We start from the raw sequence: 25,371 nt of genomic DNA on the forward strand, positions 1-25,371 counted from the left end.
GCCCGATGTGGGACTCTATCCCAGGACGCTGGGATCATGACCTGAGCCGAAGACAGCTGCTTAACCAACTGAGCCACCCAGGCGTCCCTGTATATTATCTTTTTTATATACTGTTGGATTCAGTTGCTAATATTTTGCTTAGGACTTTTTACATTTACTTTTACCTCTGTGTTCATGAGTAATCTGGCCAGTGGTCTTTCTTTTCTCACTTTTCATTTCTCATGTCTTGTTTTGGCATCAAGATCATATTAGATTTATAGTCTGAAGTAGGGACACTTTTCCTCATGAAAGAGTCTGCTGATGATTCTCTAGTAGTTACTAAAGTCTTGAACAGAGCATCAACTACTCGCTGGCCATATAACTAAAGATTGCATTTCCCATCTTTCCTCCTTGTCCTGCATGTGGTAAGTTTTGTCACTACCTCTTTATTGGCACCATAGTAAGTCACTGCTCTATAGCCTTGACCACTGGGATTTATGTCCTGCATTGAGAAATAGGTCTTTGAGGGCATTTGTTTCAAATGGTGACCAGTTTCATTAAAACTAAGAATATGATCTAGCATAGAAGCTCCTTAATATGTATGTTTCTATATTGGGGTAGGATTAGAGAAATAACTTCATTGCTTCTTTACATCTTCCCTAGATACCTTAACATAGTGGGGAAAAAATATCAGTGCCTGAAGTCACTAAGCCAGCAATTACTTGCACGAAAGGATGTCAGTTATGAAACATTTTCAACTTTTACAAAGGTCTTTAAAAACTTTTTTTTAGTGGTAAGAAAGCTTGCTCCTAAATATATGAACCAATGCAACTTTTGTATTAAACTAATAATAATAATTGTTGTATTATTGTTGATGTGTTTCTTTGACTTTGTTATTAATTGGTTTATATAATTGGCTGCTCCCACGTTAGGAGCACAGATATTTAAAATTGTTAGATCTTCTTTTTGGACAGACCCTTTGACTATGATATAGTGTCCTTCCTCATCTCTTACTATAATCTTTGGCTTAAAATCTAATTTGTCTGATATAAGGATTACCATTCCAGCTTTCTTTTGATGTCCATTAGCATGGCAAATTGATTTCCACCCCCTCACGTTAAATCTGGAGGTGTCTTTGGGTCTAAAATGAGTTTCTTGTAGACTGCATATTGATGGGTCTTGTTTTTTTTTTTTTTTTTTAATCCATTCTGATACTCTGTGTCTTTCGATTGGGGCATTTTGCCCTACCATTGTATGTTACAAATTTCTTGTCCTGAGCTGCTTTCAGATTTTCTCTTTGTCACTAAGATTTGTAAGTTTTACTATGAGATGACGGGGTGTGGACCTATGTTTATTGATTTCAAGGGGGATTCTCTGTGCCTCCTGGATTTTAATGCCTATTTTCTTCCCCAAATTAGGGACGTTCTTGGCTATTATTTGCTCCAATATACCTTCTGCCCCTCTGTATCTTTCTTCTTCTTCTGGGATCCCAATTATTCTAATACTATTTCATAGTATCACTTATCTCTTGAATTCTCCACTCGTGGTCTAGTAGTTGTTTGTCTCTCTTTCTCTCAGCTTCTTTATTCTCCATCACTTGGCCTTTATCACTAATTCTCTCTTCTGCCTCATTTATCCTAGCAGTAAGAGCCTCCATTTTTGATTGCACCTCATTAATACCTTTTAAAATTTCAACTTGATTAGATTTTTCTTCTTTTATTTCTCCAGAAAGGGATTATCTAGTATCTTCCATGCTTTTTTCAAGCCCAGCTAGCACCTTGATAATAGTCATTCTGAATTTTAGGTCTGATATCTTATTAATCTCCATATAATTAGGTCCCTAGCCTTGGTACTTTGGTACTGCCTCTTGTTCTTTTTTTTTTTTTGAGGTGAGTTTTTCTGCTTTTCATTTTATTTAATTTTATTTTTTATTTTTAAAAAAGATTTCATTTATTTATTTGACAGAGAAAGTGAGAGAGGCAGGCAGAGCAGCAGAGAGAGAGGGAGAAGCAGGCTTCCCACTGAGCAGGGAGCCCAATGCAGGACTTGATCCCAAGACCCCGGGATTGTGATCTGAGCTGAAGGCAGTTGCTTAACCAACTGAGCCACCCAGGGGCCCCCGCCTTGTCCTTTTATCCAGATAAGAATAGGCGAATGAAAGAACAAAATACTAAAAGGGTAGAAATGACTTCAGAAAAATACACACTAACCAAATCAGAAGAGACCTGAAACCAGGGGGAGAAGAAAGAAAGAAAGAAAGAAAAGATGCATATACATACACACACACACAAACATATATATATATATATGTATGTGTATGTATATATATATATACACACACACACACACACACACACACACACACACACACATTAGACTGGTGAGTAGAACAGAGCCACGCACTTGATTTTGGGTGTATTTTGGTCTGTTAGAAGAAACTGCCTCCCAAAAATTTAAAGAAAGAAAACTTATATATATACAAAAATAAAGGTAAAAATGATGAAGGGATGGAATAGGATTATAAAGATGAAAATTTAAAATGATTCTTAAAAAAGAATTGGTAAGATGAGAAGTTTGTTGAAAAAAGAAAAGGAAAAAAAGAGGAAAGAATGTGATCAGGCTGGAGACTAGAACAAAGCCATGCACTAGATTTAGGGTATATTTTGGTCTGTTAGAAGAAACTGTATCCCAAAATTAAAAAAAAACAAACCTATACGTATACAAAAAATAAGGTTAAATACAATGAAGGGATAGAATATGACTATAAAAATGAAAATAAAAAATATTTAAAAAAAGATACTGATAAGATAAAATAGTTAAAAATCTTAAAATAGGAAAGAGGAAAAATTAAAAAAATAGAATAAGAAAAAATAAAATAAAAAAAATTTGACTTTGAAAAACTAAAGAATTATGGGGGAAAAGCCATGAATTCTATGTGCTGCATTTCCATAGCTCTGATGTATTGTAGTTCTCATTGATCAGTGAACTTGGGCTTGGCTGGATGTTCTTGCTAATCTTATGGGGGAGAGGCCTGTTGTAATGACTCTCAAATGTCTTTGCCTGAGGCTGAATTGCACCGCCCTTGCCGGGGCCAGGCCAAGCAATCTGCTCAGGTTCGCTCTCTGAGCTTTTGTTCCCTGAACACTTTCCATACCACTTTGGAGGAAGGGAATAAAAATGGCAGCCTCCCAATCTCTGGCCCGTAGGAGCCGAGAGCTCAGGCCCCACTCCTCAATGCACCCTCAGAGAAAAGCCCTCCTGTCTCTCTGGTCTCCAGCTGAGCTCTGAGCTCACTGGGCCTGTGACCGAGCGTTTCTATCTCTGGCACACAGCCCCATTTGGAGTCTCCAAACCCAGCAGATTCCTGCCGCTCACTCCTGTACCACTCCTTCCAGAGGAGGAAGGGGGGTTCCCCCGATCTGCCACTTGTGGGGTCCCTGCTCAAGGAGCAGTGGCCTGACTATGCCTCGGATCAGAGTTTAAGGTAACCCCCAGTGAGAGCCCACTGCTCAGTTCCGTCTCTGTAGCTGGCTTCCCTGCTCTGGTACCTGGGAGCTCTGCCGCACTCAGACAACCATGGTCTTTCTATGACCCCGCGGGTCCTGAGGCCACACTGTCCCCGCGTGGGATCCATCCTCCTGCTTAGCCTCTGGAGTGATATCCCTCAGTGGAGCAGACTTCTAGAATGCTGATTTTGTGCTCTGCTGCTCTCTCACTTGCCAGGAACTGGCCCCTGCCCCCGCAGTCTATCTTCCCGAGGCTTTGGATTCACTTCTCTGCACGTCCTACCTTCCAGAAAGTAGTCACTTTTCTCTTTCTAGAATTGCTGCTCTTCCTCTCTTCAATCTGATGTTGAGTTTGTGGGTGTTCAGAATGGTTTGATAGCTCTCTAGCTTAACTCCTGTGACCTGATGTCATCTCAGTCTGCTACTCCCTCCGCCATCTTGCTCTTCCTCTGACAGGAAGGTTTTAACACCAGGTCTTTGCTTAAAAAAAAAAAAAAAAAAGGCTCTATCCTTTGTGAATCACTTGCTGGGTGGAGGGGAGCTTTTTCAAGGCCCACAGTTGAGGATGCATTAAATTTTCCATGCAAATTATAACAGAATAATTCAGTTTCACAGAAAGAGGTTGAAAGCTTAAGAAGACAGAAGAATTAGAGGAAGTAAGAAGAGATACCCGTTTTTTCCTCCTAAATCTACAAATGCTTTGTAATACAGGAGAAGCTATTTCACATAATAATGATTCTGTTTCAGGCAGCCATGAAGATAGGAGGCAAGTTCCTGGGGCAAACGAATGTGCTGGTAGAAGCCTTCTATAAGAGAGTGTGGACTGCTTTGCAGAGGCATGATCTGTGTCCCCAAGCAGATGCGGGGACCTCTGGACTAACTGAATTAAAAGCAGGAATTGCTTGGTTCAGCCAAATCATCTCATCCCAAAGCTCTTTCCTACCAGTGAAGTCCAAGCTGAGAGGATTCCAGCCTGTGTTTCACAATAAACCAGCGAAGGCTCAGCCAGAGATTCTGGGGTCCTTCAGTTCTGTCCAGAAGCCAGTGCCAATTGGGAGAGTCCTAGAGAAAAGATCATCGCCAAGAGCCCCTCCATGTGACCCCTGATGCCTTTGCTTTTGGATTTGAGGGCTGAGCCACGAGGATGTCTCAGCTTGCACTAAACAGAGGGGAAGGCAGTGACAGTGTACAGTGGAGAGCACTGGACCAGGAATCAGAGGGCAAGGGGTGAACATGGGCTTTCCCACTCCCTCACTGTGTGGCTGGTGACAAGTCACTTCCCTGAGCACTGACTTCCTCATCTGCAAATTGGAAACAACATTGCCTGTTCTTCCTAACTCATGGTGGTGGTACAAGGCTCTGAGGAGGTCGTGTCTGTGAAAGTGCTGTGAAAACTGAAAAATACCACAGATAGGATCCCTATCATATCCAGCACATTTACCCTCTCCAGCCCTTTCTCCCACCATGTTTCCCCTTGTAGTCCTGTGTTCCATCCAGCCATGTAAACTGTCTTTTAATTTCTTTGTAGGCAGTTCTCTTCTGCCACTGGGCCTTTGCACATGCTGGCTCCATGCCCCCAAAGAGCTGCTTTGCTTGGTTTTCATCCTACTCATCCCATCAAGCTCAGCTCAGCTGGCAACCACTCCACCCCCCACCTCCAACAGTTTAGGTTGGATTGCTCTATTACATGTGTGCTTCTCTGGCACCACTATCTTACCAACATAGCTCTTATCACCATTTGCACTTCTAATTTGTTCAGATTCTTGTCAGTCCTTGTCCATAGACCATAAGCTCCTTGAGGTCAGAGAATGATATATTTTTACTCATCTTTGTATTCCCAGAGCTTAGCCCAGAAACCAAGTAAATGTTAGTGAATATAGAGTGGGGACAGGAGTGTGGATAGCAGGGATGCTGGATTTAGGAGCCAGGGTTAGGAACCTCAGAAAGAAAGAAACTAGTAAGGAGTGTCTCCTCTCTGAATAAGCTCTGTGTTTCCCCTTTTACTTCCCCTTCATTTGAGCCAAGCTATGCTCCACTATGTGATGTCATGTTGATGTCCATATACATTGTATACATCAAATACGGCAACTAATTGTTAATCGTAAATCAGGGGATGCCTCTGTGTCCATCAGGAGAGGCAAACAGCTAGGGGTCCAGAGAAGAGTCAGCCAGAGCAGGAAGTGGGTTTCAGAACAAGGAGCATAAGATGTGTTAGTAGATGCTGCTCTGTCTGGAACACTGCTTGGGAGACTTGAATTATTAATAAAAATTCTAGGAAGCCTGTGAGCTTTTCAGGAACTTTTATCCAATTAAGAGAAGATAAATTCCAAGTATGCTTCCAAGCACCATTAATTTTTTTTTCATTTTGAAAACCTCATATTGATGTACAATATTCATAAAGAAAATACACAGATCCTAAGTGCACAGTTCAATATTTTCTTACAAATTAGACACCCTGTGTCATCACCAGCATCTGGGTTAAGGAATCGAACATTTCCAGCACACCAGAAAGTCCCCTCATCCTGCCTTTCAGTCACTTCCCCCTCCTCAAAGGGGAACCACTCTTCTGATTTCTAACAGCTTAGATCAGTTCTGTCAATTTTTGTATTCTATGTAAATGGAATATCCAGTAAGTACTTTTTGAATCTGGCTCCTTTCACTCAACATTATAGTTGTAAAATTCACCCACATTGTTGTGTATGGGTTGTAGATCATTCTCATTGCTATATAATAACCCCTTGTTTGAACATAGCACAATGTTTTTACCCGTTCTACTGTTGATGGCACATTTGGGTTGTTTCCAGTTTGGGGTAATCACACATGGCAGCACTGATAAATTTGGTTTGTTGTAAAGAGATATTAAAAAGTAAGTCAGGGGGGCACCTGGGTGGCTCAGTGGGTTAAAGCCTCTGCCTTCGGCTCAGGTCATGATCCCAGTGGCCTGGGATCGAGCCCCACATCGGGTTCTCTGCTCCATGCAGAGCCTGCTTCCTCCTCTCTCTCTGCCTGCCTCTCCTCCTACTTGTGATCTCTGTCTGTCAAATAAATGAAATCTTTAAAAAAAAAAAAAGTAAATCAGGCTGTTTTTCATTTGTTTTTCTGCCTATATATTTTTTTTTTCTCCAAAATCTTTTCTAGAGAAGTGAGAATCTGGGTGAAGAGAGAGCCTACCCCTTTTCCTCAGAATTCACAGGTGACCTCTCCTTCCTCCTTCTCTCATTTGCAACTTTACTTTGTAAGTTACTTTCTGTATTTGATTTTCCCTGCTTCCTTTTTTTTTAACACAAAAAAAGTAAAGATCATTTTAAAGACATTAAGTACTATTACAAGCACATTGTGAAAAAACTGGAAAATATAGAGAAGCTTAAAAAAGAAAAGGACAACCTCCTCCCACCCAGAGATAGCTGCAAATGCGTTAGCATATTTTTTTAAAAAAAGATTTTTATCTTTAGCTAATCTCCACACCCAACATGGGGCTCGAACCCATGACCCCAAGATCAAGAGTTGCAGGCCCTACTGACTGAGCCAGCCAGGCACTCCATGTTAAGATCTTTCTTTACAGTGTTTTCTTCTCTATATATTTTATACAGTTGAGATTGTATGGAATATGCTTCTTCATCTCTCCTTTCACTTAAGATTATTCCATAAGTGTTTCTCCATGTCATTTATAACAGTTCTTCAATGCTGTTTTTCCTGGCTACGTGATAGTTCATCCCATGTGTGTGCCAAAAGGTACTCGGCTAATCTCCTAAAGTAGGACACGTAGGATGCTTACGCTTTCGTTTTGACGATTAGAAACAATGCTGCAGTGACTATCTTAGATGCAGATCTTTGCCCTCATTGTAGATGGTTTCCTTAACTTAATTCCTAGAAGTGGAATGAACTGCATCAGGAGTATGAGTATGTTATAGGAGTCTTGTACATCATGGGTTGCCAAGTTGTCATTTTTACACTCCCACTAACTTCATGAGCTGAGAGCACAAAAGAACACATTTCACTACATCTTCACGCACTTTGAATATTGCTTAATACGGAGTTATCTTCATATTATTTGGTTTTGAGTATTTATAGTTTTGAGAATTTTGATAATTTCTCTTCTCACTCTCTTTTTTTTTTTTCTTAAGTAGGCTCCAGGATGGGGCTTGAGCTCACAACCCTGAGATCATGACTTGAGCCTAAATCAAGAGTCAGATGCTTAACCGATTGAGCCACCCAGGCGCCTATAGATCAAACTTATTCATTGTTTTAAAAAAATTTTTAATTAAAATATTTTATTTTGAGGAGATTATAGATTCATAGGTAATTGTAAGAAATAATACTGAGAGATCCATTGTATCCTTTGTAATTTTCCTTAAGGATAACATCTTGCAAAACCATAGTAGAAAATTGCTTGTAGGAAGCTGAAGTGGATTCGGTCTATTTTATTCAGACTTCACTAATTTTACTTGTACTCATTTGCGTGTATGTGTGTGTGTGTGTGTGTGTGTATGTGTGTGTGTATTTAGTTCTGTACAGTTCTATCATGCGTACGTTTTCGTCTCCACCATCATGGCAACATAAGGCCATCACAACAAAGATCCCTCCCATTGCCCTTTGATTTATTTATTTATTTATTTATTTAAAGAATTTATTTATTTGGCAGAAATCACAAGTAGACAGAGAGGCAGGCAGAGAGAGAGGAGGAAGTAGGCTTCTTGCCGAGCAGAGAGCCTGATAATGAGGCTCGATCCCAGGGTGCTGGGATCATGACCTGAGGCTTTAACCCACCGAGCCACCCAGGCGCCCCTTTTTATTTTTTTTAAAGATTTTATTTATTTGTTTTACAGAGAGAGAGAGAGATCACAAGTAGACAGAGAGGCAGGCAGAGAGAGAAGGGGAAACAGGCTCCTCGCCAAGCAAAGGGCCTGATGCGGGGCTGGATCCCAGGACCCTGAGATCATGACCCGAGCTGAAGGCAGAGGCTTAACCCACTGAGCCACCCAGGCACCCCCCCATTGCCCTTTTATAACCACAAGCACTTCCCTCTTGTCCCCACCCCACCGTCTGCTCCTAACCCTTGGCAACCGCTAATGTCTTCTCTGTTTCTGTAATTTTTGTCATTTCAACAGTGTCATATAAATGGGGAACTTTTGGGTTTTTTTTTTCACTTACATGTTGTTTATGTATCAATAGTTTATTCTTTTTTATTGCTGAATAGTAATTCATAAATGGATGGACCACCATATGTTTAACTATTAACCCAGTGAAGGACATCTAAGTTGTTTCCAATTTTTGAGTATTATAAATAAAGCTGCTAGAATATTCATGTCTAGAATTTAGTGTGAACCTGTTTCCATTTCTTCTACATAAATGTCCAAGAGTGCAATTAGTGTGCTTAACAACTGTTTAAAAAAATGTCGACTTAACCGGTTTGATCTGTTTCACCCATAGATAATTGAGAAAGACTTTGAAGTTGACTTAGTGACTTATGTATTTTTAAGCTATTTTATGAGATGCATACAAGTTGAGAGTTGGCATAATTTTTTGTCTGCCAAACAAGAACCCCAGGGCTTGGTATAGTGGATCTGGGTTCAAGGTTCTGTGCTGCTGGAACCAGAAACTTCACCAGATGTAGTGCTTTGACACTCTCTACCTCTATGGCAGTAACAGTGTGGTGTCATAGTTACCAGGGGTTTGAAGTTGTGCCATTCTTGAGAACTTGTGCCGCAGATTCGTCATCACCATGATGATGCCTGTGGAGGAAGGAAGTGAGCGTACTATTTTGCCTACAGATGTCCCTGGGAGAAAGGAAGTGGAGGAGGATGACTTCCCTTCAGGTGCGAGCTGTATATGCTGGTAGCTGGGAGCCTGACTTGAAAAATCTGGTGTGTTTGTTCATTTGTAGTGGACTCTGGAGAAAGTTCTCTTACCTGTAGAGTTTGCACAGGAGAAGAGATACTCCAAATATACAAAGAAAGGCAAATATGAGCCCTGCTAGGATGTCTTTCCTCTTTTGAGGTTCTTTTGTATTTGTATTAGTTATGCTCAGGAGAATTTACTCTGCAGGCAGGGGTCGACTCCTGCATCCCCTTGCCTCTGGGCAACATTGCCCAAAGTGCCTCCCACCATCACATGTGTGCTATTCTCTGTTTGCATCAATTCATCATCCTTCAGGGGTCCCTCTTTCTTGAGCCTCATAGCACTTACTGTCCTCTCAACACTAATTGAGCAAGGCTGCTCTGTGAGAGCAGGGCTGAGCAGCATGTGGTTTCCGCCCTAGTCTCCTCTTGCTGCTGGAACACATTGTTACAAACTTAGTGGCTTAAAACAACACAAATATTTATCTTACAGCTCTGGAAGTCAGAAGTCTGAAATGGGTCAAAGTCAAGGAGACAGCAGAGCTGTGTTCCTTTAGTAGGTTCTAGGGGAGAATCTGTTCCTTGCCTTTTTGGGCTTCCAGAGTCTACCCACGTTGCTTGGCCTGTGGCCCTCTACCACTCCAAGCTCTGCTTCTGCGATCACATCTCCTTCCCTGACTCTGACCCTATTGCCTCCTCCAGTAAGAACCCTTGTGATTGGCTTGGGTTCGCTGGGCAATCTGGGATCATCTCTGCATCTCAGAATCTTTAACTTAATCACATCTGCAAGGTCCCTTTTGCCATATAAAATGACATCCACAGGGTTTGGGGATTAGGATGAGGACACCTTTGGGCCATATCTATATTGCCATTAGGTGGCTGGCTGTATCTGCTTAAGACCTGGGATCCCCTTTAGGCTCTCATTGTGCATCTTCTAGAAGATACCATCGGCCACCTGACCAGTCTGTTTGGCTCCTCTACTAATCCACGTCCACTGCAGCTGCAGTGGCTCACCCAGAGTCTACAAGATAAACACAAACCCTTGGGTTTTCAACAGATTGTTCTCATTTTTCTCATCTTATCTCCTACTAGTCATCTTTACTTGTTTTGATTACTAGACTATTTAGTCATTAATTTTAACATGCATAGAGCAATTCTGGTTCTGTGCTTTTACTTCTTTCTGTGCATCTGACATGCCCATTTCCCTCATTTTCACCTATCAAAGTCCTGTTTGGCTTTATCATCAAAGACCTTAAAATACAGATTACCACTGACCCAGAAATTCCACAGGAATTTCATACAATGGAAATAATCCTGAGGGTAGTGTATAGCTACAACTTCAAAATTCTTCACTCACTGCAGTGTTGTTAATAAAAACTAGGACCAACCTAAACAGATAACCAACAATATGGAATTGCTTACGTATGTTGTGGAAGGGAAGTGGAACATTATTCGGTGAACACAAGCAAAAACACTTCCTAAAATGTGAATGAGTTGAATATTTATGATATATTCAAAAGGAAAAAGCCAGATTATAAGACTATCTGTATGAAAAGATGTTATTTAAAAATTATATATATAATATTTAAAATATAAATAAAAATATTATATAAAATAGATAAAATATATTTATATCAATATATAATATATAAATAGAAAATAAATAAAATAAAAATAAATATTAAAATATATATTTTAAAATGGAAGTAACATGCTAAACTCTTGTTGATGGTTGCTTCTGTATAGTAGAATTATGCACAATTTTTTAAAAAAGTTTTTATTTAAATTCAATTTAATTATCATATAGTGTATTATTGGTTTTGGAGATAGAATGTAGTGATTCATCAGTTGTATATGACACCCGGTGCTCATTCCATCATGTGGCTTCCTTATTGCCCATCCCCCACCTCCTTCCCCTCCAGCAACCCTCAGTTTGTTTCCTAGAGTTGAGAGTCTCTTATGGTATGTCTCCCTCTCTGATTTCATACTTATTTTATTTTTCCTTCCCATCCCTTATGTTCATCTCTTTCGTTTCTTAAATTCCATATATGAGTGACATCATATGGTACTGGTCTTTCTCTGATTGACTTACTTTGCTTAGCATAAGACCCTCTAGTTCCATCCACATGGTTGCAAAGGATTATGGGCAAATTTTATTTTCTAGGTTTTTGGTCTATCCTTTTTTTCCCTACAAGAACCAGAGGAGACTTTTGTAATAATAAAGAAGTGATTAAAGTTGTTAAAATATCACTCTACCCTCCCTACGCAGGTCAGTTCACACTCCATCCTTTCCTGCTAGGGAAGATGTTGGCCTCCGCTGGCAATCGTCCTGGATGAAGGTGAGTGCTCTTTCCTTTAGCTCTCCAGCACGGTCTGTAAGCTCTTAGCACACCTCCTGTATTTTTATTTAAGAAACTGCTACAGAAAAACCTCTGGGAGAAGAATATTATCCCTATGGTGTAAGGCTCTGTCTGGGGCTGCTCTTTGCCCTCGGGAGTGCCGCTGGAGAGGGATCCCCCAAGCATCCCACACACCACACCACACCCTATGGCAGGCAGCCAGGAAGCGAGACTGGGTGACTGGAACTAGACCTGGAGGGTCGCTTTTGCTCCTGTGTTTGGAGGTGGGGTGGAGTCTGGGAGGGCAGGCTGATTTCCAAATTCCATTTCTGTTGTCATGGAACTGGTGGTCTAATTAGGGAGATAAGACATCAACACATTACGTTTTAGAAAAAAGTACAAAAATTGCCAACAGATATCTTAGGAATATGAGAACACAGGAAGGAGAGGTCATACAGGTCATGGCAGAGGGATGTGCTCTGGGCTGGTGAAACATCAGGCCCATGTGATTAGACCCCCACACTACATACAAATGTTTCTTAAACACTCACGTGGCTCAGGGCCATTGGCTCATGTCTAGAACTTTCCTTTCAAATAATGTGTTTTTAAACACAGAGAACCTTCTAGAATCCCAGGGAAATCAAACCACATCAGTGGAAATATTAACTCAGAAAAGCCTCCCTGGACAATTTTTAAATGTATTAACTGACCAGTTGCATTTACTATGTAAAATACCTATTAAAATCCTTGGGCTTGTACTGTTAAACGTGAAACTTGGTGGCCTGGCCTCTGACTTGGGATTTCCTTAGGTAATGGGGAATGGCCCAATTCTAGGTATGCTCAGTGGAATCAGAGGTCAGGGTTGGAGGGGGGTGCTGAGGGCTCTGCAGCCTGCTGCAGCAGCTCCCGGTGTCCCTCTCCCTCCAGCAGCCTTCCCTCCCCACCAGTGCAGTTCATGCAGCCCTCCGTGTGGCAGACAGGGAGTCCCAGTGGCATTCATCTCCCTGCCCCTCTAGAGAAAATAGTCTTCGTGTTCTAGGCAAGAGTCTGATAAAATAGAAGTACCAGGGTCATTTAGATATAGGAAGTACCAAGTATTGTGCTAGTTATGGCCACAGAATGCTAGATGAGGGCATGACCCTGGTCTGATGTCACTGTCCCGTCGCAGAGCAATCCTGTGACTCTCCTTGTGTAATTTCCTCCGACCACAGTGGCAAGTGCCCTTTTTCCCCCTTTTAATTTCTGTGTTAAACTGGAGAGCAGCTCAAGATCTTCCTCAGATACTCAGTAGCTATCTGCAGTTCCAGCCCTCAAGCTATGTTTTAATATTATACGCTAATTAAACACCACGGGGAGTTCAACAAACATTTATGGGGGCACTGGCTCCATGCCACGCTCCATGCCAAGTGCTCTAGAAGATACAGAGTTGAGTTAGGCATGGTCCTTGTTCTAGGAGAGCAAAGACTGGAGGAGATAAGACTTGAACAAGAAAATGCACAGTGGGAAGAGTCCCAGTAGAGGTGTCAGGGTGGCTCAAAGGCAAGAAAGTGGTTTCTAGTCAGGAAAGTGGGGGATGAGGGAGGGAGGAAAGGTAAATTAACTCCTGGAAGATTGACAGGTGCAGCGGAAGAAAGAAGCACTTGGCATCAGATGGAAGTGGGTTCAGATGCCTCAAACAGCATAATCCTTTGCAAGTTACTGAGCTTGTGTGAACCCTAGCATCCTCCTTGGTAAGATGAATGGTTTTTAGGAGGTGTGGTGGGTTGTATGGTGCTCCCCAAAAGATATGTCCACGTTCTCACTCCTGGAACCTGTGAATGTGACCTTATAGAGGAAAAGGGTCAGAGTGCCGGCCTGGCTCAGCTGACTCTCGCTTTAGGGGTTGTGGGTTCGAGCCCCACGTTGGGGATAGAGACAGCTTAAAAATAAAAATCTTAAAAAAAAAAAAAAGGAAAAAGGAAAAGTTGTAAGCTAGGGATCCCAAGATAAGATCGTTCTGGATTACTCAGGTGGGCCCTAGTCTCCATGACAAGAGTTCTTGTAAGAGACTCACAGGGAAGGCCCTCAGAAAGAAGAGTGGAAGGCCCGTGTGACAGGCAGACCTTGGAGTGAGGCGGTTAGAAAGGAAGGAATGTCTGGAACCACCAGAAGCTGCAAGAGATGAAGAAGTTCTCTCTCTGAGAGCCTTCGGGAGGAAGGTGGCCCTGTGGAGACCTTGACTTCAGCCTTCGACAGAACTGTGAAAGAATACATTTCTGTTGTTCCAAGCCATGTGGTTTGTGACCAATTGTCACTGCAGCCCCAGGAAATGGACACAGGAGGGCTAAGTAAAGCACAGAGCAGTGTCTGCGCTTGGAAGGTGTCCACCAGATGACAGATCCTTTCTGTCCAGGGGAGTGACATGGAAGGACGATCGCAGGCTGGAGTGGGAGAAGAGGAAGTTCTTTCGGACAGTGGAACTGAGTGAGCTGAGCACAGGAGGAAGTGAGGCCGGTGGGTAGGAGCAGACATTTTGGGGTGCACAGTGGTGCCGAGGCAGGCAGGAGGCAGTTAAGCACACCGACTGTGGGGCACGAGGCCCCAGAAGAGGGCTCTACAGAAAGGGAAGAGGTAGGGGCTCAGAGCTTACTCCGCTGCCCTTCCCTTTTGGTGTCCCTGCATTTTGGCTGCTCCTGCCTTGCCCACACTTTCCTGGGGATCAGGATGGAGCTGAAGTGGCAGTCTGGAGAGCCAGGGGTCCTGCCAACAGGGTCTGGGAGTTGGTGGGCTGCTGGTCTTTAAGGGAGTTGTGTGGACTTGGGAAGGAGGAAGTGCAAGGGGATGGGTTAAGATCTGAAACCTTGACCTTGCTTCCTGAGCTCATGGCATGCTCTGGGCTCTTTGGTCACCCTGCCTGTAAAGAAGGCCGCATTTTATTTGATTGAAGGAAAGCAATATGATGTGGCATGTCTTCTACATGGGAGTTTGGGGACTAAGATTATAGTCCCACCACAGATTGGGAGATAAATATTTACAACTTCTGTAATACTTCTAGGATTTCTTGGCTACCCAAAACACTGGTACCAGTATTGTCTCTGGGAAGGAAACTAGGGGACCGGTAGAGTAACCAACTGTCCCAGTTTGCTGAGAGCTGTCCCAGTTTTAGTAATGAAAATCCCACGTCCCCAAGTGTCCCTCAGGTCACAGCAAAGTGGGACAATTGTCATCCTCCTGGCAGGCAGGGAGGTTTGACTTTTCGCTGTGCATCCTTTCGAACACTGTGTTTTGTACTTTAACCTTGGGACTGTGTTACCTAGTGCCCTTCCCCCACCGAAAAAACATGAAACAAGTCCCCAGACTCTTGTACATAAGAATCCCCACCATAAGTAAAGATTAAAGGTACATGGAGAACTGAGAAAAACATTTGCGTATTAATGTCAGGAAAAAAGAATAATATTCTTTATCTATAAATAGCTTAAATAAATCAGCAAGAGAAGACAAACATCTCAGTGGAAAATGAGCTAAAAACACAAGTGAGAATTTCACAAAGGCAGAAATACAAATGGAGAATTTTATTTTATTTTATTTAAAGATTATTTATTTATTTATTTGACAGAGAGAGATCACAAGTAGGCAGAGAGGCAGGCAGAGAGAGGGGGGGAAGCAGGCTCCCAGCTGAGCAGAGAGCCTGATGTGGGGCTCGATCCCAGGACCCTGAGATCATGACCTGAGCTGAAGGCAGAGGCTTTAACCCACTGAGCCACCCAGGCGTCCCACAAATGGAGAATTTTAGAAACTCTTTCTCCGTAATTAAAGGAATCATTTCAAAACAATAATCTTATACCAGTCTTTTGCCAGTCAAATTACCAAATAATAAAGAAGAATTGTCTTAGCTCGGGCTACTGACTATTAAAAAAAAAAAGATGCTATTATTTATTTATTTATTTATTTATTTATTTGAATGAGAGAGGGAGGGAGCATGCGAGAGTGAGCGTGGGTTGGGGAGGGACAGAGGGAGAGAGAGAGGGGGAGAGAGAGAGAATCCCCAAGCAGACTCCCTGCTGAGCACAAAGCCCAATACAGGGCTGGATCACACAACCCTGAGATCATGACCTGAGCTAAAATTAAGAGTCAGATGCTTGACCGGCTGGGTGACCCAAGTGCTCCAGGCAGCTGACTTTTTAATGGTGTTTCACTATAACAAAATACCAGACTGGGTGGTCTTACCAACAGACATTTATTTCTCACAGTTCTGGAGGCTGGAAGTTCAAGATCAGGCTGCCAGCAGATTCAGATTTTGGTAAGGGTCTGCTTCCTCCCTTGCAGACCGTTGTCTTCTCCCTGTGTCCTCATGTGACAGAGAGAGAGAAAACTCTGTGCCTCTTTCTCTTCTCCTAAGGGCACTAACGCCATCACGGGCCCCAGCCACACGACCTCATCTAACCCTAATTACTTGTGAAAAGCCCACCTCCTAATACCATCCCATCGAAGGGGAAGGACTTCAACACATGAATTTTGGGGGACACAGTCATTCAGTTTCTAATGATCATAAAATGTTTTGGAAGCATAAATTGGTATAATTCTTGGCAGAATATATGAAAGTCTTAAAAATTTTTGTGCCTTTGACTCAGTGATTTTTTTTTTTTTTTTTTTACTGCTAGGAATTTGTTTGAAGGCAATAGGCCATGTATGCAAAAACGGGTGTGCAGGGACGCTAGTCACTCTGCTGCTGGTAAGGGCAAAGCCACATGCCAAGCTCCCTGGATTCAGGCCTTTCTTTCTTTCTTTCTTTTTTTTTGGTGGGTGGGGGGCCTTTATCTTTTCAATGAAAATTTCAAACATACAAAAAACCAGAGAGGATATTCTAGTAGATTAGATACATAGATAATGCAGTCAGCTCGGTCCCATCTGAACCTGTTTCCGTGTTTGCTTCATATTTTTGAAATGATTAGATAAATAAAACATATAAAAGGGGAGTATCCCTTTGTGTACTGCTCTTTGGATCTCATCTTCCTCATTCCTCCCTAAAGGCAGCCACTGCCCTGAATTTACTGGTTATCACACCGAGCATGTGTATGCGTACTTTACTGGCAACTAAACGTATTTGTAAGCAATAGTATATGGTTTTATTTTACACGGTCTTTAACTTTACATAAAGACTGTCACACTGTAGAGATACTTGCTTTTATTTCCCGCTCACTATTATTTTGGGGATTTATCTATGTTGGTACATGTAGTACATGTAATATATATTTTTTAAAGTAGGCTCCACACCCAGCGTGGACCCCCAATACAGGGCTTGAACTCACGACCCTGAGATCAAGACCAGAGGTGAGATCAAGAGTCAGTGGCTTAAGTTACTGAGCCACCCAGGCGTTCTGATAATTTTTTAACTGCTGTTTGGCATCTCATTGAATGAATGTACACAATTTATTTATTCATGCTGTTGAAGTATATTTAGGTTGTTTACACATTTTTGTGACCACGTTCACTGAGGCAAGGAAGCCTTCTGTGCAAGTTGTTTTGTGCACGTGGATGAAAGTTTCTCCAGGAGATATGTCTAAGACTATAATTGCTGGGTCATGGGAAAGAATATCTTTAAATATAATAGCTATTTCCACATTTTGCTCCAAAGTGATACACCATTTGTCCTAACCACAGCAAATGGGAGTTCCAGTAGCCCCACATCCTTGCCAATCTGATGGGTAGATAACTAACTGTGGTATTATTTTGAATTTTCCTGATGACCAGTGGGGTTGAATGGTTTTTCATATGTTTACTAGCCAAATGGGTTTCTTCCTTTTCTGTGAATTGTTTTTCTGTATTACTTACTGAGTGCCCTTGGGTTGTTTGTCCTTTTTTTTTTTTTTTAACTTTAATAGACTTGAGATATAATTGATATATAAAATTATATTAGTTCCAGGGCACCTGGGTGGCTCAGTGGGTTAAAGCCTCTGCCCTTGGCTCGGGTCATGGGATCAAGCCCCACATGGGGCTCTCTGCTCAGCGGGGAGCCTGCTTCCTCCTCTCTCTCTCTGCCTGCCTCTCTGCCTACTTGTGATGTCTGTCTGTCAAATAAATAAATACAATCTTTAAAAAATTATTTAAAATCATGTTAGTTCCAGGCACACAGTGTAATGATTTGATACTTGTATATGTTGTGAAATGATCACCACAGTAAGTCTAGTTAACATCCGACACCATCCATAGTTATAATTTTTTTTTCTGGTGATGAGAACTTGGAAGATCTACCCTCTCACCAACTTTCAGATATCCAGTATAGTATTCTTTTTTTTTTTTTTTAAAGATCTTATTTATTTATTTGACACAGAGAGAGATCACAGTAGGCAGAGAGGCAGGCAGAGAGAGAAGGAGAAGCAGGCTCTCCGCTGAGCAGAGAACCCGATATGGGGCTCGATCCCAGGAGCCTGAGATCATGACCTGAGCCGAAGGCAGAGGCTTAACCCACTGAGCCACCCAGGAGCCCCCAGTATAGTATTCTTAACTAATATCACCATGTTGTACATTATATCCTGTGAGGGATTGATTTTATAACTGGAAGTTTGTATCTTTTGACCCCTTTCACCCATTTTACCCACCCTGTCTCTTGCCCCTGGCTACCATCAATCTGTTCTCTGTATCTATGAGCTTACTTTTTTTTTTTTTTTAAATTTTATTTTTTTATGGGGGCACCTGGGTGGCTCAGTGGGATAAAGCCTCTGCCTTCAGCTCAGGTCATGATCTCAGGCTCCTGGGATCGAGCCCCACATTGGGCTCTCTGCCCGGCAGGGAGCCTGCTTCCTTCTCTCTTCTCTGCCTGCCTCTCTGCCTACTTGTGATCTCTCTCTGTCAAATAAATAAATAAAATCTTAAAAAAAAAAAAAAAGCTTAAATAAATAAATAAATAAATAAAATCTAAAAAAAAAAAAGATTTTATTTATTTATTTGAGAGAGAGGGAGAGACAGAGTGCAGTCATGTGAGCATGAGTTGTGGTAGGGGCAGAGGGAGAGGGAGACAATCTCCAGCAGACCCCACACTGAGGAGTGGAGCCTGAGAGAGGCCTGATCCCACAGTTCTAAGTTCATGAGTTCATGAAATCGAGAATTGGATATCTAAAGACTGAGCCACTCAGGCGCCTCTTTTCTTTCTTTCTTTTTTTTTTAAATAGCAATCTCTCTCTTTTTTTTATGGCATTTTTTACTTTTGTTTCCTTTCAATTTTTAAAGTTTATTTATTTATTTTTAGTAATCTCTATACCCAACATGGGATCTGAACTCACAACTTTAGGATCAAGAATTGCATAAAAATCTCATACTCCACCAAGTAGCCAGGCACCCCTGGAATTCCTTCTCCTCCAAGTCGGAATTCGTTCTTAAGTGCCTTACAGTATTTGTTTTATTGGTAGAGTCATTTTAAAGATTACATTTTATAATTACATAGGAACAGAATAGGTTTTGAAAATTCATCTTATTTTAGCAAGCTGCTGAATTCTTGGAATTTTTCAATGCAGGCAGTCACATCTTCAAATAATAACTATTTTTGCTTTTTCCCTTCAAAGTCACGTATAGCCTTGTGCTCTTTTATTGTACCAGCCTTAATGTCTGATCCAATGTTGACTAGCAGGGATGATACATGCCATCTTTGTCTGCCGGTTGTTAAAGGAAAAGTGGCTTATAATTTATCATGATTGTGAAGTTTCCTCTCTTTCCTAGGTCAAGAACATCCCCTTCTTTTAGCAGATTACTAAGTTTTTTTTTTTTTTTTAAAGTTTGTTATTTTAGAGAGAGAGAGAACGGGTGAGAGGGGCAGAAAAAGAGAGAGAGAGAGAGAGAATATCGTGCCGACTCCACACTGAACATGGATCCCAATGCTGGGCTTGATCTCGTGACCCTGAGATCATGACTTGAGCTGAAACCAAGAGTTGGAGGCTTACTGGACTGCGCCACTCAGGCGCCCTTTACTAAGATATTTTCGGTTGCATGTTTTCCATAAGTGAATGTTGTTTACTTTTACCTGAAGCTTTTTCACTTTGCCTTATAATTCAGTAATTAAAAAAATACATTTGGAGCTTATATTATGAAGTGCCCATGAATCTATAATTATTTCTTCCTGGTGTGCTCAACTTATTACCAACTTTTTATCCTCTTTATGTGTAAAATTTTTATCTTAGATCTATTTTGTCTGATGCTAGTATAGCCAGTTTTCTCTTGGTTGCTCTTGACTTTTGCTTTTTTTCCTTGCAATCTCTGTGTTTTTTATGTTTTAGGTCTTTCTCTTGAACGTTGCTGGATTGTGTGCCATTTTTCTTTGGATTGTCTCATTCTATTATGTTTCTTAGCCCAGCTCTCATTTTTTCATCTCCTTGTCTCTTTGGAGAATTTCCTTGGTTCTGTTTTCCAGCAGTTTTTTTTCTTCAGAAATGTCTGCTGTTTGTATTTGGATTTTTTCAATGAATTTATTATGTATTCTCCTTTCTTAAAGTTCTTTTTCAAGTCTTCCTGTTCTCTTCTCATCATGTCTTATTCCTCTATGTTTTCAATTTCTGATCTTTCACTTACCATATTTTTTAACACTTGGATTTTTTTCCATTTCTACCTGATGATTTTATTATCTGAAGTTCTTGGGGGGGGGACTCTAATCCTGCTTTGGGTTGTGACTGACTATTCTTGCACATGGTGGATTGTTTTCTCAAATGTTTTAACATTTGTGATTTTGAATTGCTGCTTGAGAGAGCTTTATCTCTGGATATCATATGGGCCAGGGGAAGAAAGTTTATCTTTTTAGATAGATTTCAATTATTTGTTTCTACTAGGGGCCCCAGGTACTAACCTAAGACTAACCTCTGTGTCCTCTTCTCAACTTGGCAGTTCCTGGACCATGTGTCAATGTCCATTTGAACCTGAAACCTGCCTGAGTGTGGACCCGTGGCTACAAATTCTAAAGAAAGGCTTCATTTTCCCATCAACAAAACTGATGGAGATAGACAAGCTCCTTTTCTTCTATGTTGGTGGCTGGAATTTTTCCTAGTCCACCTTTTGGAAGGTTTCCCTTCACATATCAACCTTATGTAAGGTCTTGTCCAGCTCTCTGCCTGGGTCAGGCCCAGGCCTTGTTTCATATTCTTGCAGAGCTCAGCCTCAAGACGAAAAGGTACCCAACTCACTAAACCTGTAGGCTGGCATTACTTCCTGCTCTGGGAATCCTTGATCCTTGGAGATATCCATTATTTTCCTCCCATGTCAACTGTGCGTTTAAAAAGTATTTGTAATACTTAACATGGCATTTAAAGATATTTCATAGTGGGCAGATTTTCAGGTTATTTGGTTAAAAAAAAAAAGCAAGCTGGAAGTGGAACTCTTTCAGTACCTTTTCTACTCTATCCTATGAATTATTGCCTCTACTACCATTTTCTTCCTCAGGAACATTCAACCTCCTCTTCTGGGTGGTAGAAGGAGTGGTAGAGCATGAGGCATGTGTGTGGGGAGTGGGGAGGTTGGGGGCAGAATGGTCTCCCAGAGTCTTAGGGCAAGTGGGAATCATACGTGAGAAGCAGTGAGGTGGGCTTCCTTATCTACATGTGTCTGTGTCTGCCCATGATGGTGCCTGGAATCCCATAGTGTGTCACCTTCCTCCTGTTTTTATCAGCTACCTGTTTTAGCAGGGATAGGTTTAGCAGATGATGTGGAGAATTTGGCTCTTCGAAATGGGAGGAAGGATTGAGGTATGTGTGTGTGGTGTGTATATGGTACATACATGCATGTGTGATGTGTGTGGTGTGTGTATTGCATGTATGTGGTATGTGTGTATATGTACACATGGTGGTGTGTGGTATTATGTGGGTATTTGTATGGTGTGGGTAGTATATGTGGGGTGTGTGTGGTATGTGGGGTGTGTGTGGTGGATGCGGGTGTGGTATGTATGTAGCATGTGTGGGGTATGTGTATGTGTGGTATATGTGGGATGTGTGCGTATGGTAATGTATGTGGTGTGTGTGGTCTGTATGGTGTAGTATGTGTATGCTGTATATGTGCTGTGTGTGTGATATGTGCATGTGTTGTGTATGTGTGGTATATGTGTGTGTAGTGTGGTGTTATATGGTTTGTAGTATGTGTATGTTTGTGTGTGATATGATGTGTATGGTGTGTGTATAGTGTGCATGTGTATGGTGTGTGTCTGTTATGCATATGTGGTGTGTATCTGTGTTGTGTGTTGCTTTGTATATGCATGTGCTATACATATGTATATGGTGTACATGCATGGTGTGTATGTATGTGGTATGAGTGTATATATGTGGCGTGTATGATGTGTATGTGCATATGGTGTGTGCTTGTCTGGTGCGTGTATGTGTGCATATGTGATATGTGTATATGTGTATATGTTGTATGTGCATGTGGGGTATATCTGTATATTGTGTGTGTATGTGGTGTGTGTGTATATGGTGTATGTGTATGTTGTATGTGTATATGGTATGCGTGCATGTGTAGTATATGTGGTGTATGTGTGGTATGTGTTAGGTTATGTGTATGTGCATGTGGAATGTGTGTTGTGTCAGGTGTGTGATGTGTGTCTATGGTGCATTTATGTGCATGTGGTAGTGTGTGTGGTATGGATAGTATATGTGGTGTGTATGTGATATGTGGGTATGTGTGTGGTATATGTGTTGTGTGTGTTGTGTAGGTGGTGTGCATGTGTGGTGTGTGTATGTGCTATGTGTGTATGTGGTATATATTGTGTGTGTATGTGCATGTGGGGTGTGTGTTGTGTGGGATACATGTGTGTATGCTGTGTATGTGCACATGGGGTATGTGTTGTGTGTTGAGTGTGTGTGTGTGTATGTGTGTGTGTGGTGTATGAGGTCAGGGACATGTCAGTCCCAGCAGTGGGAGGAAGAGTCTCTGGGGGGAGGACAAGAATGAAAGGGCCCCGGCCATCATTTTACAAAGGCCTGGGCTCAGGAGCAGGCCCTTCATCTAACTAGTCTGTGAATGCTAGCCCCGACTCAAGGGCCTGTTTTTGTCCAGGCCAGGACTACATCATTCATACCTTAACGTGGACAGGAAGCATCCGTTCTCTTCTTTCTCCAAACACAGTGGCTGATTTGGCTCAGGTCGAGGTGTTTTTCCAAACTTCCCCGGAGTCTGTCCTTGGCCACCGGATCCAGAGGCTGTGTTCATCAGGTCTGGACTCTTCCCTGGCCTGGACCAGCCTGCTGGGGGACAGCCAGCATTCCCGGTCATCACGTCTGTGTGGAGCCCTCCGTGCAGGGAGGACCAGGGTTGGGGCGAGGGGGGCGTGGGGATCGCAAGGCAGCTCATTATGGCAGCTGTCCGAGGTCTCCCACCAAACTCCTCCAAGCCTTATCGGCTTGGAGGTATTTCTAATACCATTTCCGCTCATTGTTCCCTTGTGGTAATTAACAGGAGGCCAATCCCCTGCTGGGGCAGCTCTCTGCTATTGTGGTGGGAAGGGAGGGGGGTTGGTGGACGTCACAACTTGGCCTTTATCTCCCCCTGGCTGTGGGAGTGCAGCCCCTGGGTCACTTAGCAGCAAGACAGCCCAGAGCTGCAGCAGTCCCTTCGGCCTTGGCTGCCCGGGAGTATGGCCTAGGCGGGCAGCACCTGTTGTGCGACGCTGAGCTTCCCAACGGACCTGGGGATAACTGCACCCCTGCTTGCAGGAAAAGGTCTGGTCTTTGGGGGGCAGGGCTGGATCAGTTCAGGGAGGAAGATCAGGACTGGTCCCAGCCCCTGGGAGAGGGGAGGTCCTCTGTTCCGGGGCTAGAAGGGCTTACTGGGAGGGTGACTCAAAGCCAGGGACCATCCAATGGCCTGCCCTCCATTGTCGCTAGGGAGTCCTGTGGCCGCCTCTGTTCACGTCCGACTTTACTGCATGTAACATACGACGAGGCAAGCCTGGAGTGAGTTTTGCACTTACCTCTGGCTGTGTTCTGGGAGCAGCTTGATGTACCTGAGTGTTGGGAGCTTGTAGAGGGTCACCTGCTCTGAGACCAAGATGTGGCTCTAGACGTCGAAGTGTCCCTCCCGCATATGCATGACAGATTGGGCTTGTCTCTCCTGGGTTGGATGAGGCACTGGGCAGGAAAGGTGTCACCCCCAGCAAATCTCTGGTGATAGATTCTGTATCTACTTAATAAGGTTTTCAAGAGGAGAGGGGCTATGAGGGTTTGGGGTGCTCTCTGTGGCCAGAGTCAATGGTCTCTCTCTCTGCGGGGAGGCACACTATGGGGGGCCTTGCCCGGATCTGGGGCTATTGGACTGCTGTCCATTCATCAGCTCATTGCCTGAGTAGCTCCTGGGGGCTGGCACCCTGCCAGGTGCTCAGGGCATCATGCTGGAGATGGACCAGCAAATGTGGTTGTCGAGCATTCTCGACATCTGGGGCCTGTGGTAGGAACAGAAGCATTTAATAGTTCTTTCTCCCCAGGATGCTTTTGGGTGTGGAAGGATGGAGAGGCAGGGGGGATTAGGTGTGTGTTAACTGCCGGCTGGTGCAGAAGTGTGGGGTAACGAGAGGCCAGGCAGTCCTGGGGGCATATGGACCAGCGGCAGAGCTTTCGTCCTCTGCCTGGGCTCGGGACGGCTGTTTGGAGAAGGGCACCTGGGGTCTGGCTCACAGTGATTGCTACTCTTGGGCCTGGGCTTGGCTGAGAGCTTTTTTAGGGGGGACCAGTGCTCCATGTTCAAGGCAAACAGGGGCCAGTGAAGATCAATCTTTTCTCTTGCTTAAAAAAAATGTTTTTCCCACTTCGCACATGGACTGTAGTGCATACCAGTGGCTATCTGTGAGGCCAGTGATCGGTGATGATTTCTCCTGCCTCTCTGCAGATGATTCCTGCCAGACTTGCGAGAGTGCTGCTGGCTCTGGCCCTCACCTTGCCAGGTAGGTCTCAAACTGCTTCCATTCTTTACTCCTGTCTCAGTGTCATTTGGAAAAACTCTCGTTGAGGAATCAGCAGGTGTGTTTGGAGCTCACCTGTGTGCCCAGGCCCGTGTTAGGCATGTGTTGGGCCTGCCAGAGTCACTGGTTCATTCCTCTGGCGAAGCTTCTTCCGAGCCCTGAGCCGCTTACCTGTATTCCTCAAGGAGCAGGTGGCTGCAAGTGTCAGTCTGATTGGACAGTTAAGAAGCACAAGGGCCACACAGGACAGTCCTCTGCAGTGGGGTTGCAGGATGGGGAAGAAGGAACTCAAGAATTGGGTAGAGACTGCAGAGGTCATCTAGTTGAACCTCTCAGAGTACAGACAAAGGGACTGATGGTCAGAGAGGAAAAATAAATGCTCCAAAGTCACATAAAGCAGAGATCAGAGGTCGGGTCTCCTAGGTCCCAGGAGACCTCTTTCATTGGATTACACTGTCTTTCTTCCCTTGCTGAGATACCGAGTCTGGGAATGGCAAGAGGGACCATTTTCTGACCTTGACTTGTCCTCACTTAGATCACTCAGGCCAGCAGCATTCAGCCTGCTGCTCACAGTGTAGTCTGGGGGAGAAATGGACATTTTTCGTACCCTCTACAGCTTCCTTCTAGGTGGGTCCTGTGCCAGTGGACCCAGGCAACTAGAAATTTCCTACTGTCCCATCTGACCACACAGACACACAGACACAGACACACACACACACACACACACACACACACACTGGAAAGGTGGCAGGAGGGTCTCCTGGGAGTTAGCATATGATCCTAGAGGAGCTAAGTCTTCATAGATTCTGTGT

General features: G+C 43.1%; 1 protein-coding gene and 1 long non-coding RNA gene across 2 annotated transcripts in view; one reads left to right on the plus strand and one right to left on the minus strand.

Annotated features, from left to right (window-relative positions):
- Positions 1–15,858: 15,858 nt before the first annotated feature.
- Positions 15,859–23,073, minus strand: LOC309870468. The gene is made up of 2 exons (XR_014314599.1): positions 22,685–23,073; positions 15,859–15,981 (listed from the first exon to the last, which is right to left on the minus strand). It is a non-coding gene; the product is annotated as an uncharacterized lncRNA (long non-coding RNA).
- A 97-nt stretch (positions 23,074–23,170) lies between these two features.
- Positions 23,171–25,371, plus strand: part of VWF (von Willebrand factor) — a 134,382-nt gene continuing 132,181 nt past the window's right edge. Inside the window, exons 1-2 of the mRNA XM_082742730.1 lie at positions 23,171–23,324; positions 24,487–24,541. Coding sequence (XP_082598856.1) covers positions 24,487–24,541 — 55 coding nt within the window. The 5' untranslated portion in view covers positions 23,171–23,324. The remainder of the gene's footprint in view (positions 23,325–24,486; positions 24,542–25,371) is intronic.

This window comes from Mustela nivalis (genome assembly GCF_964662115.1).
Source record: "Mustela nivalis genome assembly, chromosome: 7".
Taxonomy (NCBI): Eukaryota; Metazoa; Chordata; class Mammalia; order Carnivora; family Mustelidae; genus Mustela; species Mustela nivalis.